The sequence below is a fragment of the Nelumbo nucifera genome, chromosome 4 (assembly GCF_055504915.1).
Source record: "Nelumbo nucifera cultivar China Antique chromosome 4, China Antique-T2T, whole genome shotgun sequence".
In the NCBI taxonomy this organism is placed as follows: domain Eukaryota; kingdom Viridiplantae; phylum Streptophyta; class Magnoliopsida; order Proteales; family Nelumbonaceae; genus Nelumbo; species Nelumbo nucifera.
This window is the reverse complement of record NC_142652.1, coordinates 67,092,326-67,112,861: the sequence shown is the minus strand read 5'-3', so window position 1 is coordinate 67,112,861 and position 20,536 is coordinate 67,092,326. Positions and strand designations below refer to the sequence as shown.

The 20,536-nt window shown below is 39.8% G+C and overlaps 1 protein-coding gene across 1 annotated transcript; it reads right to left on the bottom strand.

Annotated features, from left to right (window-relative positions):
- Positions 1–3,025: 3,025 nt before the first annotated feature.
- Positions 3,026–6,508, bottom strand: LOC104585588 (uncharacterized). The gene is made up of 2 exons (XM_010242522.3): positions 4,885–6,508; positions 3,026–3,703 (listed from the first exon to the last, which is right to left on the bottom strand). The coding sequence occupies exons 1-2, from the start codon at positions 5,711–5,713 to the stop codon at positions 3,615–3,617; spliced, it is 918 nt and encodes a 305-aa protein (XP_010240824.1). The 5' UTR covers positions 5,714–6,508; the 3' UTR covers positions 3,026–3,614.
- Between the last annotated feature and the right edge of the window lie 14,028 nt (positions 6,509–20,536).

Sequence of the window (20,536 nt, the reverse complement as noted above, 5' to 3'; positions counted from 1 at the left end):
TATGTGGCTAATAGTATAACCCGAAATAATAATCTTGCCCACATATGAAGCTTTTGGCAGCCATTGGATTTAATGTTGGGGTGGTACTAAGCCAGTAGGGAATTTAGTCATTTGATAGGTGTCTCAATATTTGAAAGCTTGGATTCATCATATCAAGTGAATTTTCCGGAGTGGTGTTTTATAAAAATAGGAAAAGATGTCATTTTAAGATTTTCATGATCTGAACTCATTTCTACCTTGTATTAGCATTCGTATAATGCATATTTATGTATTTATTTATTTATAAGTAAGTTCATTATAATGCCCAGGACAACTCAAAATGAAATGATTTCCATTCAATAAAATGAAAGGTTAAATGCAAAATTAAGTTTATGGACAAATATCTTAAAAAACATTTAAAATAAGGAGCAAAACAGAATATATGTTATATAAATTAAATAATAATAGAAGTGCAAGTCATGGTGCACCAAGGATTGGAGATCAAGAGATTATTCAATGCAAACTTCTGGTATCTTGGTTCAATAATTCATGACAAGGGAGAAGATGAGGTGGGATGTTGCCTATAAAATTATATTACAGGCAAATGAAAGGGGTGCATATAGATTATTATGTGTATTGGGCAGCCAGGAATCATGTCCAAAAGAAAAGAGTGGTAGAAATGTGTACGTTTGAGATAGATGAGTGTAAAAACTATAAAGGGTAGGGTTAAAAAATAAAAGGATTGGCTCTAACAATAGCTGATAAAATGAGAGATATTAAACTAAACCGGTTTTGGTTGCATGCATTTAAGATCATCTACAACACTCGTAAGAATTGATTTTTTGCAAGTTCAAAGGGGATAGAAGGGTTAGGTTCGAAATAGTAATAAAGGATTAAATAATGGAGTGTTGAGATGGATTTTATGTGGATCATCCCATATAATTAGGATATGGCTTGGACTAGGGGTGCTGACAGTTTGGTTGCCTTTTTCTAAACTGAACTGGTGGTACCGTTTTTTGGAAAATCAATAATTGAATTTGAAACGGAATCGAACGGTATGGTTGATCAGTTTTTTGATTTTCATAATATTATATAATACATATAAAATATTATATTATAAATCATAAATAATACATTATATATTATAAATATTTATTTATAATGTAGAATATATCTATCTATCTATATATATTCATTTATAATATATAGATGCATATGTTATATTGGTTAACTATCATTTTTCCATATTGGTTAATTGGAATCAAAATGATTGGTTTGGTTAACTAGAATTTTTGGTTTGGTTTCATCGGTTTTTTTTTTCGGTTTTTCTTGCTCACCCCTATCTTGGACAATTATACTGGAAAGACATGATATCGAAAAAGTTAGAGCCAATCTACTAATATATTAAAGGAGGTGATCAATACCATGTTTATCAAAAAAAGGGTAAATTACTTAAACTACCCTTATGGTTTAGCTAATTGACCAACTTTACTCTCACTGTTTAACTATTGTCTTGCACCACCCCTATTTTTTCTGATAATTGCCTAAAACCTCCCTTACCGTTAACATTCCATCATATGTGACATCTCAAGATTTATATTTTTTGAAAATCCCTAATTTACCCTTTTATGGTAAAAAATGCTCCTTTTGGTTTGGTTAAGATGATTTTACCATAAGATGCCCTTTTATAGTTGAACCAGTGGTCTTTAGTCTCAATCAAGGTTTAAAGTATTGACACGTATCGACCCGTATTGGTCGATACGTATTGTGCCGTTGGCTTCCCGATACGCCCCTATAGGGGTTATATTGGGTCAGCCATTGGTTTAGAGGGTAATCGGGCCTTAAAATGGTACTTTTGAACCAATTTTGAAAAAAAAAGTAAAACATAAAAAAAAAGCACCGACACAGGCCAATATGCCCTACCGGTGTATTGGCTCGTGTTGATATTTAGATCATTTATGGAAGCAGATGAGTAAGACGACAAAAACCTGCAACCCTTAAGAAATATTTTAGCTGGTTACAGGCTTGACGTTGGGGACCATTAGCGGAAACTCAGAGCTGGTTACAACCTTTCGACTTTGACAATTTACTGAAATCGGCGGTGGAAGGATTGAGACGATCAAAGGTCGACTCGAGAGATAAGACAGTTAAGGGTTTGGATTGCAATTACGGATGAATTGTTGCGGTGATGATGTTGATGGAGGAGATATGAATGGTTATGAGTTATCATGCACGTTGGGAATTCGGCGAACGTCATCTCGCCCAAAATAAAGTCGAGGTCTTCTTCGTTTCTGTTTTCCATCTCCAATTAATGATAGAAAGCTATCAGCATTCCAGCGAAGAAAGGAAGATAGTAGGGTTTTAAAGAGGTTTATAGCCTTATACAACTTTACGAGTCTTTTAGTCTTTATTTAATTTCAATATCTCTAGCATTCCACCATCTCTATCCTCTTTCCACTAATCCTCTTATCTTACCTAAAACAACAGAAAACGAAGTCTACCGGAATCAATTCATGAACAGTTCAGACTTGAGAGAGAGAGAGAGAAAGGATGGAGGGCTTTAGCATCTAATCTCGCAATTGGATGCCGTCTCGATTTAGGTGAGGGAGATGACAAAGAGGATGAAAGTGGAGACAAAGACGGAAAATGGAGATGGAAATGGAAAATGGAAAATGGAGAAAAAGCAGTGATCTTTCTATTTTTAAAAATTTTCATTACTTGGATTTTATTTTAAAATTTTGAGTAATAATAGAGAGCAAATTCGACATTTTGTTTTTTCCGTTAACATTTAACCAGACACAATAGGGATAATTTAAGACAATATATAAATAAAGAGGTGATCAATCATCAAAATTCATGCGATGCTTTGATTGGTGAAAGTTCTTCCAGTGAAGAATAGATTTTTCCATTTATATTAGAATAGAATTTCGGTAGGCATGTATATATCTTAGTTTTTATACTTTTATATGATTGTGAATTGTGATCACATATTCACATTTACATGTGAATTATTTGTTACAAATTAAGCAGTGTAAGCTTGTCAACATCAGCCATGAAAGCTGTCTTTATCTTGTGTAATAAAGCTCATCGGACCTCAAATTAAGCATTTCAGTCCATACATCAATCCCACCTTTGAAAACATGGAAATTAAAATTTACTTACAATACCAATCAATTATAAACAAAAATAAATTAAATAAGAAAAAGAAATCTCACTCTCTGCTGGCTCTCTGTGACTGTAACTCTAACACGAGACTCTGATAAACCACACAAGTGGCGATGGTGATACAAACATACAGCCACCCAACCCGATCTTTCAGTCTCAGTCGTCACTCGTCAGCCATGGAGGGTGATTGATTATATCTACAGTTTTACATTACAGGATTTACAGGGGACGGAAGAGATGCTTGGAAAAACGGACAGACGCTCCTCATCAAAAAACACTCTTAATTAACACCAGGAAGACAAAATTTTATTTCTAAATCTATTGCGTTTTCTGAGAAATAACAATTAAGGAATTGGAAATCCCTCTAATGTCTATCAGTATATGTCTATGGGTGTCTATCCGATATAATCCGGATGGTGATCAAAAAAGGAATGGAATCGGAATCGCTAATCCAACTCAAACGTTATCGGTTAGTTGACGACACGAGAAGCAGCAGATGCTAGTGCTACTGCTTGTGCCCATACCTTGAGCCGAGCTTTAACGTCTCGTGGGTCATCTCCTGAAAAAAGAGAACAAAAATAATCATCTGTCAATACCAGAAAATTACAAACAATTCAATAAAATAATTACTTTCTATATAACCAGAATCCCTGTTTAAGTGTTTAGTCAAGCCAAGTTGGGCTTAGCTCACTGATCATTAGTCCGAGTCAGGTGATGATCATGATTCATGATTTATGATGATCAATGCTATTCACTCTACTTTTGCCTTTTGGTTGGGGTCCAAAAATTCAAACTTGGAATGGAGATCTCATTAACCAATCCCATGGCAATGCACCAGTAGAGCAGATGGTTTCCTTCTTTTTCTTTGAAATTTAATCATGGGCCCCCAAAATAAGTTTCATGGGCCTGCTGTAAATTATCTCCACAATTTTTTTTTTTTTTTTTAGGAAAAAGAAATTCTCAAAAATCAGTTGCCACTACTTACGGATGAAGCTCACTGTGGGTGACGACGGGGAGTGGAAAGGGAATATAAAATGGGGGTTGGCTATCTCATTCATTCCATCCATGGAGGTCGGTTACCCAAAGAATGTCCCACGTGCCATCAAATTAGACAAGATTTTTTCCTTTTTTTTTTTTACTTTTTTCTTTGTTGAATTCAGAAATAACAGTGACGAAAAAAAAAAAATGCAGATGACAACTCTATCCCCTTTTATTCATCATCATTCAGCGTCACTGTCCTCCCTTTGGGATGAGGTCTGTTATTGCCCCCAGTGAACATGCCTATGTCCCCAAAGGTTCCAGTCTCTCTGCATGTGTATGGTCTCACTTTTTGTTCCCCCACCTCTCTCTCTCTCTCTCTCTCTCTCTCTCTCTCTCTCTCTGTTCCAAGTTAAGGGCACAGGGCCAATGGATCAGAATATCTTAATTACGACTGAAACCTAGAACTCCAAGAATATAACTAATAAAGGAAAACAAAATGGAAAATATCAGAAATTGTTACATTACATGACTAGTTTAATTTTGTAAAGAATCCCACCAAAGCCCCTGAATGCTCCAGCATTTTTTTTTTTTTTCTTTTTGGTTTCTGAAAAGCCATTTGTTTTGTGTAAGTTGTAAATCAGGTTAAATAAAAGATGAAGAGGGAGAGAGAAAGACAAAGAAAGGATTCGTTTTGTTTATTAATTAAGTAGTGGAATGATGAGAAATTAATGTCATATATAGTTTTTGAAATTAACTGACCGGGACTGGAGATTCTCCAATTGGCGATTGGCGAATTGCTACCGCTGCTAGTATCCATGGTGGATCCTGAAATCGAAATACGACCTGGAAATTCCAACATCCGCTCGTGTTCCAACTCAAACCCAAGATCCCTGCAAGCCTTAACTTCCTCCAAGTCCATACACAGTGACCTTCTCCCTCCTTTTGGCCTGGTTATCACCACACACTCGCTTTGATCACCACTTTGATTGTTGTTGCTGTTCTCCATCATCATCATCAACATCGTCACATCCTCATCCGCCACCGCCTTGCTGTGGTTGTTGTACTTCTTCTTCTCCTCCCAAGCTCTCTCCAGCCATCTTTCCCTGGTTATTCTCCTTCTGGAAGAGTTCGGCTTCTTCTTTATGGTGTTTCGGTGGAGGCTGTCCTTCTCAGCTTCGTTCTCGCTGGAGTACTTCTTCACACGAATGTCAGCTAGACTCAGACTCCCCCGTCGAATTCTCCTCCTGGGCGGTGTTCCCGGGAGAGAGAAGCAAGTGGGGTCCTTGTCGGAGTCGGAAGACACATCGGAGACGCCCTTACCCTCTTTGTCATCGGATAATTCCTCGTCGGCGTCGTCTCCGTCGTCGGAGTCTTCGATGGACAAACGCGACATGTACGTTGCAGCGTCTTCGTCGTCAATATCGTAGAGGCTGCTGGAAGTACACATGGAAAGCCTGGATAAAGTGGAGGGATGATGATGAAGATGATGGGCGTCCTGCTGATCATCCTCATCGATGCAGTAATCGACATCATCCTCGTCTTCGTGCATAGATGAATAATGGATGGTCATAGTTTCATCAGAGGCCATTTGCTCATTCAAGAATAATTACGAAGAAAGACAAGGAAATAATCAAGTGATCAGTGAGGAAGAGAACAGAGAGAGAGAGAGAGAGAGAGAGAGAGATGTGGATTCCTTTTTTCTTCTTCCTCTTAGAAGGAAGGAGGAGGCCAAACGGCCAAAACCCAAAAGGTGGGGTTGTGTTTGTGAAGTGAATTATTGGAATTGGGCTATTGGGTATGTGCAGTAATGCTAAGCTCTTGCAATTGAGGAGGATAGAAGATGATAAGGGTAGGGGACTTTGAGTAGAGAGCAAAGAGACGTGGGCAACAGGAATCATTCATATATACTCAATTTCTATATTTCTGATTTCCCAAAATACCCCTATCTTCTTTATGAGTTACAAGTTCATTGATCATCAAGTGGGACTTGACTGGTTTGGGATTTGGGATTTGGGAATGGAACACGACTGCACAGTGCCGATTGCTTTAGTGCTCACTCTCAATAAATGGGGGAGGCCGGGGGGTGTGTCATCGTGTTTCATTCTCATTGGCTCTAGAATTTTTGTACTGTCTCCCATGTGTCCATTCAATTATTGTCTTATTGGGGCGCTATTTGGGTCGGGGCTCGGCTTATATGGTGGCAGTTGGCCGGTGGGTGCTTCCATCGTGGTTCGTGGCCCAGTTGCCAAAACACAAGTAAAAGTAATTTGGGCTCCCGCCGGTGTGGATGGTGGATTTGGATTTCTCTCCCCCTCTCCAATCCCCACTCTCTCTCTCTGTCTCTGGCAGGCAGACTGCCTCTCTGCCCTCTCTCTCTTCTTCCATCTTCAGTACTACTACTAACTAACTAATTTATAATAAATATTGTGGAAATTTCTGAGTTCTGAATCATACGCAATTCCTCTAATGTGAGCTGTATGTGCGGGCTTCTCTAAATTAAGGCTGAAGGCTGGAGCCTGGAGCTGGACGGCTCGGCTTCCGAGGCTCACCAGGTCCAGCTGTAAGCTGTTCCCTTTCATTCTTCATCCTTCCTTCCCTCGCAAAACGACAAAAGCCCGGCTTGAGAGTTGAGAGTTTGAGATAAAAGAAAAGGAATCAAGCCAACAACTCCTCCAAACTCCAAAGAAAAGGTCAAGTCAAATGGGACCCACCACCTTAATGGTTGTAACACGTGGCCTGGCCACTTGTACGCCACGAGAATCGCGCGCTTATCCGATGGACAACGACATTGGGTCCCATGCTCATGTCCCCACCCACTAAATTGCTTTCAATTCAATAATCAAATACATACTCAACTCATCATCAACATCAACTACGTAGAAGTGGTCGATTGATTGTTGTTACGTATTCATTCCATCATCAGCCGTTGATTTATTGGCTAGTCGTCGCTTGATGAGCCGTTGATGCGAATGCCCTAGGACGGACGGTGGTGATTATGCTGTCAAGGACACGTACGTAATCACTTAAAGACTTAGTGGCTATGGTCAAGAAGACTGGAATGGAAATATGGAATCCTTGCTTTGAACTCTCACGTACTCGAATGATTTTGGGAATTGGGACATTGAATAAAGTAGTGATTGATGATGATGAAAGATGAGAGGAGTAGGACGGATTCATGAGACTTGAGAGAGGAATAGAAATGAGAAATGGGAACGGATGCCCGATGCCTGCAGCAACTCAGCACAGGACAATCTGACGCCAAATAAGAAATTGGGTTTTTATTTATTATTAATATTTAAGCGTGGATCACCTGAGGCCACTCATCGATGCTTGATTGGTCATCAGTTGTGAATGCGATGGTGATAGATCGTATGGTTGATATCATTTTCCTGATGTTGATTCTTGGGCCAGGGCAACACAATATTAATTAGTGGAGCAGGAGGGGTTGGGGTTAGGGGATGACTGGATGAGATGAGACTCGAGAGCTCCACTTATGACATCTTTGACCTCGGTGGGGCTTGATGTATGTGGGACCAGGAGACGATACAACCAACATACAAGTGCTACATATAAATATATAAAATACCAAAAAAAAAAAAAAGAAAGGAAAGATCATCGACCAGTGAGCCTTGATGCATATGATCATATGATGATATGATTTGATGGTATTATGGTGATGCAGATGCAGTGGCATCTTGTCCAAGAAGATAAGATTAGGTGTATTGTATATGGTTATTACATGAAAACTCCAACCCAACTGTATTGAGTAGTAATATGCCGGCCGGAAGAGGGGGGCAGACGGCAACTTCAGCCATCTCCATCCAAATTGAAAATGCTAGCACACGACCCCATGTGCTCTCAGTACCTCTGGTCAAGTAATTTGTCCATATGAAAAAACTTCATCAGTAGGATCATCCTAGAGGGAGAGAGGGAGAGAGGGAGAGGTTTGTACTGTCATGGGATCCTAATCCTAATTCCTACGCAGAAATTAAGTTACAAGTGTAGTGTGTAAATAGTAGAAACTTAAACTTTTTCTTCAATATAGGCTGCATGTATTTTACACCCTTCCCTTTTATTTTGATTTAAATCTATTGATTTCGTCATTCAATTCCAAGTACGGGTGGATATGAATATATAAAAATATTATATATAACGATAATTAATTTTTATATGCAAAATAAAAAAAAAATATTTTTTTTCATATATATATATATATATATTATTTTTATAGAACGTTTTGCTTATAATCAAGCTCGAGCTGAGTCAAGCTTGAAGTTATGAGATTTTGTATTGAACCAAATTCAAACTCAAATCTCTAGATCGAATCAATCTCGACCTCAAGCTTAAGCCTCATAGTTTTTTAGCAAGCTAAGCTTGAATAGCTACATATTTGACTCGATTTCGCTTGAATCTACCCTTAATTCTATGCATTTATTGTGCACTCTTCCCTTTATTATGATTTAAATCTATTTATCATTTTCAATTTCCCATTTTGAAATATGAGAATTCTATATGTTGTTATGATTTTTGAAGAATTCATCAGCCTTCATAAAGAATATGAAACATGATTTCAAAGAGATGAACATATATATGTGGAAGTTAAAGTCAAGAAAAATTTGGTTGAAGGAGGGGAGTTTGAAACACTAAGGTTGTGCTTGGTGCCATTGTTGTTTCTACCTAAAGAGTTTTGACTTGATCACTACAAATTGGTGAGAGAGTTGCTACATCACATGTGAGAGTTATTTCAGTTAGAATAATTAGACTTCACCCCTAGACCAAGAAACACCAATTTGATGTTTCTAAAAATAGCCTCTCATACACATGCACTTTTAGGTATGCCTATTTCAATCATAAATAGCCTCAAATGATAATTGTATGCCAATTTATATTGATCAACCCAAAATATTTCAGGTAGAAATAAAAATGATATCAAAGACAACCTAAGTATTTCATTAGATGATAGATTTGAAGAGGGGAATATATCAGTATGAGGGGATTAGGGATCTAGATGTATGGAAATATTTTATCAATTGAGGATGTTCCCTTGGCATATAGAGGCCCAATTGAGATGATGGGAGGGTACATTTATCAAAAATCATCCTATACAATGTTTTGAAAAATGACCTAAAATTTGAACTGTTCTAGCCACCGGTTTCCGGGTTGACGGTTGGATCATCTAGTTCGAATGGATGACCTGTTACGACAAAACATAAAAAAATAATTAAAATAAAAAAGACCAAAAACCATTGAATGGGTCGATAGTTTGATTGCTCAGATCAACGGGTCGTTGACCAATTCAACAGTTTTTGGCTAGGGACTGGGTTTCGGGTAAAATGGAACTGGTTACCTAGATGGTTCCTGGGCCAAACAGTCCAACCGTCCGAGTCAAAGGCGGTTAAAAACCATGGTCTTATAATGAATTGCAAAATTTTATCTTTGCCCATTTTATTAGAAACCAGTAGGAATTAAAAACCATCCCATCTAGGGAAGAGGTGTGTAAAGAGTTATGGGGAGGAGTCAACCTGTGTTCAGAGATTGATTAACTATATACACACACACACTATTAATTAATTGATAAATTAATAATCAAAATTTGTTGTTAATTAACTAAAAGTATTCAACGTTATTGTTAATATTTAAAATTTTAATAATTGTATTTTTCATTTAATGTTGATTTATAGAAAATAATATTGTTAAATTAATATGAACAAATGTTTTTTAATAAATTTAATTTTATTAATCATTTGTAGTAATTGATGATATGTGATATGGTGCTCCCTATTGGTAGACAACTCGGATGCCGAACTGATGAGGTCGCCTGGTCAACCTACAAAGAGAGAAGTCAAAGTGTTCGGGCTGCTTTACCCTGGGCGGGCACTCCGATGCTTAAGTTGGCAAGGTGTATTTAGAGACCTAGAAAGCAAGAGAGTTGCGAATGCTAAATTGCACGTACCTTTCTTGAGGAATGGGATGCCTTTATATACACCCAACTTGTTGTAGACTTTATGTAGCGCGTCCGAGATAACTGGCCCATCTGATTCGGAGGTTGTTTTACACTCGAAAGCGGACTCCACGTAAAGCGTTAATGCTTATCCAGTTGCCCCCAAAGCAGGCAAGATGAGAGTAAGTTCCGTTGACATGGTGATGTGAGCCCAAAGGAGTTGGAGACGATAGCCCGCTCATGAAGTCGCCTGCCATGTCGTACAGGTCGCCAACTTGATCTCGGCTAGGTCAGCGGAGGCAGGTTACCTTTTACACTGACTTGACACTATCCAAGCTGTCCAAAGGTCGTCCTGCCGAGGTGGGGTCGAGGAGGCCGAGATGGGTGCGATGTGTTCGAAGTACTCTTAAGGTTGATGCTTACATGGCATTCAGATGTCATTTGACAGTTTGTGGTGCCACGTGTCGCAATGTCACTAGAGGGTCAAATTAACCACCATCAATTGCCCCCACTCCCGAGTCGAGGTTGGTTCGGTGAAGGGAGTAGTTTGTCATGGATCTTTGGCTCGGAATGACTGGTTTGGTCGGTTTGCTATCAGCTCAACCCATTTGCCTGGTTCGGTCTAAAGGGTGCTTTAGTGCGTGCGGTAAATTTGAACTTTGAATCAAGTGCATGAATTCAAATTTTGAATTCGCTCTTGTCAACACTCAATTTTTGATTGGTCCCTTCACCCTACCTCTTCGTACCCTCCTTTTAGAGCCCAAAATTGGAATTACAATCAAATCAAATTGAGACTTTATAAAGCCAAAAATTCCTCTTTTGACATAATCTACAGGACAAATTAAAACCTCGATATTAATATCGACATCTAATTAAATATGGCCTACAGATTTAGGAACTATAAATTATGAAAGCGCCAAAATTCTATTCCGATAGCCCTGATTTAGAAAGCCTAGATTAACCATTTTTCTTTTAGATTAGAACAATCCATTTGACTCCTCACCTTAATCCGTGCCTATCTGCCAAATTTCATTCTAAAACTCCACCGTTTGACCCACTATCAAGCTTAGATCATATTTCAATAAATTTCATCGATTAGAGCTTATCATCCACCATCCTATCTTCATTTGACTGATCAGACCTCACCACTATGTTTAAAGACCCAAAAAACCCCATCACGTCAAATTTTATGACCAAATTCCTCCATTTGACGATTAAAATAGTGTGGTTCCATTTTAAACTATTTCGTTAACTAATAAACCATTGACCCAAACTAAACCTTCAGGTTTAGGATGTTCAAAAGTGCATACCCACCAAATTTCATCCCAAAATTCGCTCGTTTGACCCTTCATCAAACATAGATTATATTTCAGTAAATCCCATTAGGTCAAACTTATCAGCCATAGATCTCCAACATCCTGACCATATTTGGCCAATTAGACCTCACCACTGTGTTTAGAGACCAAAAAAATCCTAGCACATCAAATTTTACGACTTGATTCACCCGTTTTGACGTACCAGATCGAATTTACCACTTTGTTTGTCCTAATTTGAAACCTCAAAAGTGTAATGGCTGATGTCAGACCAATTCTTTACCTGTTCAAACACTTGGACTACTGAAATTGAGTCTAATAGACCCATAAAGCCTAAAATCCGAAGGATATCCCCACTTAAAACTAAGAAAAGACAAAACCAGTTTTAAAACTTTATTAAATTTACATTTTCTACCACTGATAGCCCCAATTACGTGACTGCCATGAAAAAAACGCCCCAAGCTCCCATTAGATGTACAAAACCCATGAAAATCACTTCCAAATCAAAGAAAATGTTTCACCAAATAGGAAAGCTTTGTTGGGCATTTGTTTCTTTAAAGAATCTTTGCCTATTTATGTGAAAAACTTCTGTTGAATTCCAAGCACTGTAACTGGACGAATTCAGACCTGTCCCCCCTCAATTTCTCTATAAATACTGATCCAATTCAAGCTCAAGGGGGAAGGGGGATGAAGAAAGAGAGATAAAAAACAAATGAGAGATACAAAAAGCATTCCCAACTTCCATAGGTGCCTTGTTCGCGAGAAAACTCCTAAGCATTTGAACCTAAAATTCCAAATTCATTCTATTGTGTTTTAGACTTGAAATTTGCATGAAATCTCCAAGCACTCAATAGTTTCAAACCTCTTTCGAGTTCATCTAAATACTCTCTTGTTCAGTTTGACTGCTGGAAAACTCCTGTCAAGATTGTACTCGAGAGGTAAGTCTCTCATTTTAACATTTGAACATGAATTTGTAATCTTTGTTCTTAGTTTATTTTTGGGTTGCTTAAAACCCCAAAACCATGGGAAACTTGCATTCCTAGTTTCCTCCAGATTGAGAAAAAGAGGTAGAGAGGCAAGGGTCTTAGGGAAATCAGTACGTAAGACCCAATAACATCACCTTAAATCAATTCTATGTGAAGTTGTGAGCATTTTTGCCTGATTTTAGGAGCTCTAAGCAACTATTTTCTATGGTGTTTTGTTAGAAATTGAGTCTAAACAACTCCTATATTGGGCTGCTAGAGTAGCTTGAAGAGGGGTGCCTAACACCTTCCCTCTCCCAATCCTTCCAAATTTAGAATCTCTTGATTCGGTGCCATTCCTATGGAGAGTAAAGTCACTATCAAAGCGAGTAAATTGACTTTTGAATCTAAAAACAAGGGCCCATTTCCTCTAAAAAATGGGTGGTGACTCCATTTCTTTGAGCTAGCCATGAGCTTCTCGGAGCTCACAGCTCTCAAAAATTGAAATGGCATGCTCCCTTGTGGTCTGGTGGATGTAGTGTATCTCATCTGTTGATTGCTCGTGTCCCATTTGAACTGTGTTGGAATTTTCTAAAGGGCTATGGAATGAGAGGTGGAAGAGCTCGAGAGTAGATGGACGAGGTCGGTCATTATTGAGGCAAAGTTGTTATTCATTTTCCCATCGTTTGGTGAGTCTTTCCCTTTGTCTTTAAGTTATGTCTTGTGGGTTGGAGAGTATTACCAAGCCGTTCAAGACAAGGTGGGGACCTCAGCTCAAGGGTGATGAGGGTCCTAGAGAGGGACCTCAACCTTTCAACATCCAAGGACTGGTTCAAAGTTTGGACCTAGCGAACTGAGTGGGGATGAAATTATTGGCTTAGTGACGACCTTCCAAATTCCCAATACCTTTGGCTATATCTAGTCCAGTGAAGGTCAGCACCCTTGGAGCCATGAGCGAATTGAAGTCTGTGTCTTCAAGGAGGTGTTGATCGTTGGACTTCGCTTCCAACTTCACCCTTTATTTGTTGTGGTGCTTTCATATTACGATATCTCCTTAGGGAATCTTCACTCAAACTCTATTCGAACTATTGTGAGGATGATCTCCATCTGCTACCACCTCGGTTTTGAACTGAACATCGATATTTTTATGGGGCTCTGTTAAATAAAGAAGATGGCCTGAGAACCATACTGCTTTTACTTGATCTACCAGCCTGGTTACAAACTCCTGGGTGGGTTCCCCTCTAAGGTAGCGAATTGGAAGTTGAGGTACTTCTTCTTGTCCCATGAGAATGGATGGCCCATGGATACCACTTAGAGAACTAAACCAAGGAGGGTGTCGGAGATTGAGTTCAACGAGGTGCTGGAGGTCAAGGTCAAATTTCTCGTAGCTCGGCAATCCCTGGCTGATGAATCTTTGGCCGACCGATGCTTGTTTAGGACGGTCTGAGTTTGCTTTCTTGATCTGAAAATCTCCTCCTTTCTTTTGATAGATACATCGAGCATGACATCCATTCTAGCTGCAGAATGAAGAGGAGGTCGTCGAAAAGGGAGCCCGATGTGGTGGAAATTGACAACGAGAACGCTGATCCAGCGTTCGTCGACCCCGTTACCATGCTAGATGAGTTCGCTCAATTGGGGGACACACACACGCACACACACATACACATACACACACACATACATATATATATATCTTGGTTTTGTCCCTAAAGGGTCTAGTTCATGTGGCCCTGTCTACCTCCCGAACTAGAATGTGATTATTGCAGACCAGATAAGGGAACCTTGCATTGCCTTCAAAGTGAGCAGCGATATCCTTCTTCCTGAGGGCGTGAGGTATTACAACCAATGGGGCATTCCGACCTTGGAGCAATGATGATCTAGGATGCGCTATCATTAAGTGTTGCCATACTTCGTAAGCTTGCTTATGTATATATCTTTTAGTAATTGTTCTTTCTTGTAGGTGAATTGCATGGGTCGGGCTCTGTATGACCACACCCTCTCTTTGGAGCAGAACACCACAAAAATGACAACTGAAATTGAGTCCCTTTGGTCTCAATTGGAGGGTGCTCAACTGGAGGCTCAAGGTGATTGTCGACGATTCCTCAATGCATTGACTAACTTGACGCACCAACTAGACAAGGCCAAGAGCAACATCGCCAACTTGTCATTCGAGGTGGAGGACCAAGCTTGGAAGCTTGAGGGAAGATGGACCAAGTACACCGAGGACATCCAATGAGCAAAGCAGGCCGGCATCGAAGAGTTCTGGTGTTCGCCAGAGTATGAACGTGAGAAGGCCGAAGTCGTTGTGCCGAGCCTCAAGAAGGGATTCAGACTGTGCTACCATTACCTCCGATTTTTGTATCCTAACTTCAACTTCGTATTGATCGGGTTGGTTCTGGACAAGTTAAGTGATTGGATGGAATGTTGTGCTAGACACCTCAAATGAGACAGGGAAGGACGACGAAGATGAGGCCAAGGAGGGCACTAGAGAATGCGATGCTAGAGATGAGATGTAGAGATTCTGCCTTTTTTCTTAGAACCCTATTAATGCTATGTATCTTGAGCCTACAATCTTGGTTTTCTGTCTTCTCTCTCTTCTTGTTTTGGAAGTAGCGATGTACCTTTTTTTACTCAAGTAAAGAATTGAGGTTTTTTGCAACTCGTTGTGTTCTCCTTTGTTCCCTTCTTTTCTCCAATTTAAGAAACCAACTAAGTATAAAACGTAAGCCGAGGTAATGGGAGGCATGTCAACCGAAGTGCTAAAAAGCAAACTGGCCTTTTAGAATTTTGGCTAAGTCAAAACATTTGTCGAATTGTGTTTTCTTGGAATTTTGGCCAAGTCGAAACGTTGTCGGACTATTGGCCACTTAGTGTTGACGTATCTCAAGGTCGGCTTAAGGGTGTGTTAGAGCTGAAAGTGATTTGGCCCCTCTTTTTAATCGTTTACCAAAGTGCTCATAGCATAGATCGGCTTGACTAGGTCGCTGTAGCAGGCAGTCATGTATTCCATACTTAGAATAATTTTGAACTTTGGCGTACGTAGGTCAAAATTGGAATATCTTCATATGTAGTATTTCTTCAAGTTCGCGATGTTCCTCGCACGAGGTACCTGCCTTCCCTCCAAGGTTCGAGCTTGTATGTTCCTTCGTCGATTACCTTGAATACTCGGTAGGGGCCTTCCTAGTTCAGACCCTACTTTTTCGAGCCAGACTCAGGTACCATAACCTTCCTAAGTACCAAGTTGCCATGTCGGAATTGGCATCTATTAATTGGGAAATATAATACCGATCTACTCTTAACTTAGGCATTATAATTCCTCTTCATACGCTTCTGACTGCAAGGTCAGCACGCCGATCTCAGAAGGGATGACAGCCTTGGTCCTGTATGTTAAGTTGAAGGGAGTCTTGCATGTTGCCATCTTGATTGTCATTCGATAGGCCATAGGACACTGGGCAGCTCGCCCATCCACAAACCCTTAGCTTGGGAGAGTCGGGCTTTGAGTCCTCGAAAGATTGCCTTATTGGTCACCTCGGCTTGGACGTTCACTTAGGGGTGAGCTAGTGAGGTGAAGTTTTGTTGGATTCCCAATTCTATGCACTAGTTTTGGAACTTGATGTCTTCAAACTGCTTTCCATTGTTTGATACCAGTACTCGTAGGAGTCCGAAGTGGCACATGATGTTCTTTTAGAAGAAGTTTTGAACATTACAAGTTGTGATGGATACTAGTGGCTCAGCTACTACCCACTTGGTGAAATAATCCATTGCGACCACCAAGAACCTTCTTTGCTTGATTACTGGTGGAAAGGGACTGAGTATATCTATCCCCCATTATGCAAATGGCCACAGGTTGGTTTGGTTTCTCAAGTCGGCAGCAACATGATGTGGTATATTAGCGTGCCGCTGACACTTATTACATTTCTACACTAATTGCACTGTGTCCGCCTTCATTGTAGGCCAATAGTACCCTTATCGCAGGGCTTTTTGAGCTAATGCCCTAGCCCCCAAGTGTCCTTCGTAGAGACCTTGGATCTCCCGTAGCACTTGGTTAGTCTCGGTAGGATGTAAGCAACGCAGGTAGGGGAGCGTGAATGACTTGCGGTATAACTGCTCACCAATGATTACATAACAAGCACTACCACTTTACCCTCTCTGTTGCATTATGATCCACAGGTAGGGTCCCACGGCATAGATAATCGACAAACAAATTTATCCAGCTCGGCTTCGTGACCTCCTTGGCTAGTGATAGCTCAACTATAAGTGCCTCATACTTTGCTTCATTGTTTGATGCTTGGAATGCAAATCGGAGGGCATACTCCAACTTAACCTTACTTGGTCCAAAGAGGATCAGTCCGGCTCCGCTTCCTTTTGGTTAGATGAATTGTCCATGTGGAGGATCCAAAGCTCTTCATCCCAAGTTGAGATTGGTTCCACACTGGTTGAAGCCTCCGAAGTGGTGATAAGATCTCCAACTTCAGGGGTTAGTGTGTTGAATGTGCATTTGGCAACGAAGTCAGCCAAGACCTAGGGCTTTATTGCAGGACGCAACTCAAACTTGATTTCGTATTCGCTGAGCTCGATTGCCCACTTTGTTAATCTTCCCAACACCTCGGTCTTCTACAACACTTGCCCCAGAGATTTGTTAGTAAATATGATGATCGTGTGGACTTGGAAGTAAGGGTACAACTTGTGGGTTGTTAATACTAGTGAGAATGCCAACTATTTGATGTTCGGGTATTTGGTCTTCATGGTGTGCAAGACTTTACTCACGTAATAAACAGGCCACCGCACTCTGTTCACCTCTAGCACCGAGTTGACCACCTTGGTGGTGTGTAAGACTTGGGCCTATTTCACGTAATAAGCTCGTTGAACGTGATTTGACATTCCTCAATCGCACTCGAAGTCTTGGGCCTTTTTGATAGCTTTAAAGAAGGGAAGGCATTTCCTAGCCGACTTAGACATAAACCAGCTTAGGGCGGCTATCCAACACGTTAGCTTTTGGACTTCCTTAATGGATTTGGGAGGTCACATGTCTAAAACAGCTTGGATTTTTTCTTGGATGACTTTGATGCCTCGTCGGTTCACTATAGCCAAGAAATTTGCTCGATGTAACACCGAAGAAACACTTGTTTGGGTTGAGCTTCATGTTATATTTTCTACGTACGTTAAAAGCACTGTTTAGATTGTCAATTAGAGTTTTGAAAAACTTTGTTTTAACAACCATATCATCTACATAAACTTTCATTTTATTTCCAATAAGTTCAAAAAATATTTTGTTTACAAGGTGTTGGTAGGTTGCCCCGACATTTTTCAAGCCAAAGGGCATGACTTTATAACAATACAAGCTCGTTTCAGTTACAAAAGCAGTCTTCTCCTAGTTGTCTAGATCCATTTGAATTTGGTTGTAACCAGAATAGGCATCCATGAAGCCCAATAGCTTGAACCCCGAGATCGCATCTATCAGGCAGTCAATCCTAGGAAGTGGGAATCTGTCCTTTGGGCAGGCTTTGTTGAGGTCGATGTAATCGACACACATGCGCTACTTGTTGTTGGCTTTCTTCATGAGAACTGGGTCTGCAATCCAGCTCGAGTATTCGACCTCTTTAATGAAGTCTGTTGCGAGGAGCTTCCAACCTCCTCATCTACTACCCTCACCACTCCAGGCGAATTTTCTTTTCCTCTGTCGGACTGGTCTGACTAAAGGGTCAATGTCAAGCATATCAACATATCGGCATATCGGCAGTTGACCAAGCAAAAACATTTAAATTATTAAATAAAAAAGTTACCAGTTTAGAGCATAGAGGTTCCTGGACTGTATATTTCATTGGGCAAGCTCTTTCCTCGTTGTTCTCCGGGGGCAGCTCCAAGTTGACGTCAGCGTCTTGCTTCCCTTTGCCTTTCAGCGTCTGTACATTGCACTTGCGCGACTCTAACTAATCTCCGCTCACTACTCTTACTTTGCAATGCGTAGGGAATTTCATCACCAAGTAGTAGGTAGACAACACGACTTTGAGGGCGTGTAGGATAAGTTGGCCTAGAATCGTGTTGTACGATGAGGCGATCACCACCACCAGGCAAAAATATTATAAATAGTAATACTGATAACTGTAACTGGTTAAAAAGTTATATAGGGAAAGGATTATTCTTTGAAGTTGTTTATGTATGCAATATCTGTTATGTGAATGGAAATTAAAATAAAGTAATAGCTCATGAAGTTGCAAAGGGAGCATGTAGGAGGGGTGTAGAAAGTACTTTTTTTTAAAGAAAACCAAATAATGGAGATAAATTGAAACAAAGTAGGGTAAATTTCTAGAACTACCCTTATGGTTAGCATCCATTATATTCCATCGAAACTCGTACACATGTGACCTATCATTTTTTTAAAACCCAATTTTACCCTTACCATCTTCTTCCTTTTAGCAGCGGCAAACCGAGTTGGCTCGGTTGTTAACCAGCGATAGTGATAGCCCTCTCCACCTCCACCCCCCTCTCTTTCTTCTTCCCCTTCCTTCTCTCTCCCTCTCTCCCCTGTTTCATCACCACCATTGGGTCTTATGATGTGGTCGATCTTTCTGAGATTTAATATTGTCATGTTTGTTCTTTTTTGGTGAAGAATATTTAGGCAAGGCATGGCTTTTGACAGTTTTTCTCGCACAAACTCTAGACTATAAACAAGGAAAGAAAGTGGGAGTTTTGTGTTAAATACTTACAATTACAAGAGAGGAAGATGATATAGTTAAATAACTAGTGGACGAACTGATGGGTTGCGAGTGCTGAGTATACTACATCGATTTGAGTGAATAGCATGTTGTTGTAATGGAGGTTTGAGATGGGATCCTAAACACCTTGATTTGGCTGAAAGAGAACGAAATCAAGTGGGAATTGCTTTGGGTTTGCTTTGTAGGTGAAGTAAGGATAAGCATTGATGAGGAAAGAGGAGCCGATTTTTGCATGGACGCTTAAGATCGGGCTGATAAATTCCATTAGATCTTGGTGGAAAACTTGGGCTGAAGGGGGATACGAGGTCTCGAGCACCACCAACGAGTGGGTAGTAGTGAGAAAGGGGCCAGAAGTGGAGAGGGCTATAGCTGCCATTGGTAAGGACCAAGCCAGCTCGGTTTTTTGTTGCTGAAAGGAAGAAGATGGTAAAGGTAAAATTGGGTTTTAAAAAAATTATACATCACTTATATACAAATTTTGATGGAATATTAATGGATGCTAATGATTAGGGTATAGCTAGTCAATTGTTAGAAACAATAAAGATAGCATTAGACAATAGTCAAATAGTAAGGGTATATTTTTTTAAAATCACCCATCTTTAAGAGGGTTGATCAACTATTTATTTATAGTGCTGATAGGATAATGGTTATCTTTACAAATGTGTTGGGTTAGAGTTGTATATCGTTGGGTTCCCTCCTTATGAGGTGGGGCCCTGTCACTTTAAGAAGGGACAAGAGTAGGAAGAGTAGGGTTAAGAAAAGACTTTCATTCTGTCATCTTAACTTATTTATTGTGTGACTTTTGGGCTCTTGAGATTAGGGTTTTCTTGGAAGGGTTCAAGCAAGAAGAAACTGCTGTGAAGGCCATGTCCACAGCAAGGTTTGTGCTATCATTCATTTTCAAGAATGTTTCTCAAGAGTGTTTGTTCTCAGTTTGATGTGAACCACCTTGTTTGGTGAGGATTTGAGCTTAGCCAATCTCTTGATGATACTATCCTCTAATTACCGCTAGAGAGGAGCACATTGTAATTCCATTATTGTTGTTATAGTGAAAATTTTCTGGGTTAGTGTCTTATGGTTTTTTCTCTTTACATTGGAAAGGTTTTTTACATTAAAAATTGGTGTTGTGTTTTGATCTCTTGTTTCTGATGTTTCCCTGCTTCCTCTAGCTTATTATTGATATTTTCTTGAGTTCTGCCGAGATGATAGTTGACTATTAAAAAATTTCTCCATGCATGTTACTAGAACACAGCAGTCTACCTACAAAACCTCGCGACAACTGATTATTTATCATTTCTCCTTTGCTCCAAGTGTTTTGAAACCTACAAACCCTCACAACTGATTATTTATCATTTTTCCTTTGCTTCCAAGTGTTTTGTTACCCTTTTTACTGTGTTTTCAGGACCAACAAATACAATGGTTGGTTGTGATAAACACGGATTTATTAGAGATGAGGTCTATCTGGCTTAGTGTTGGTTT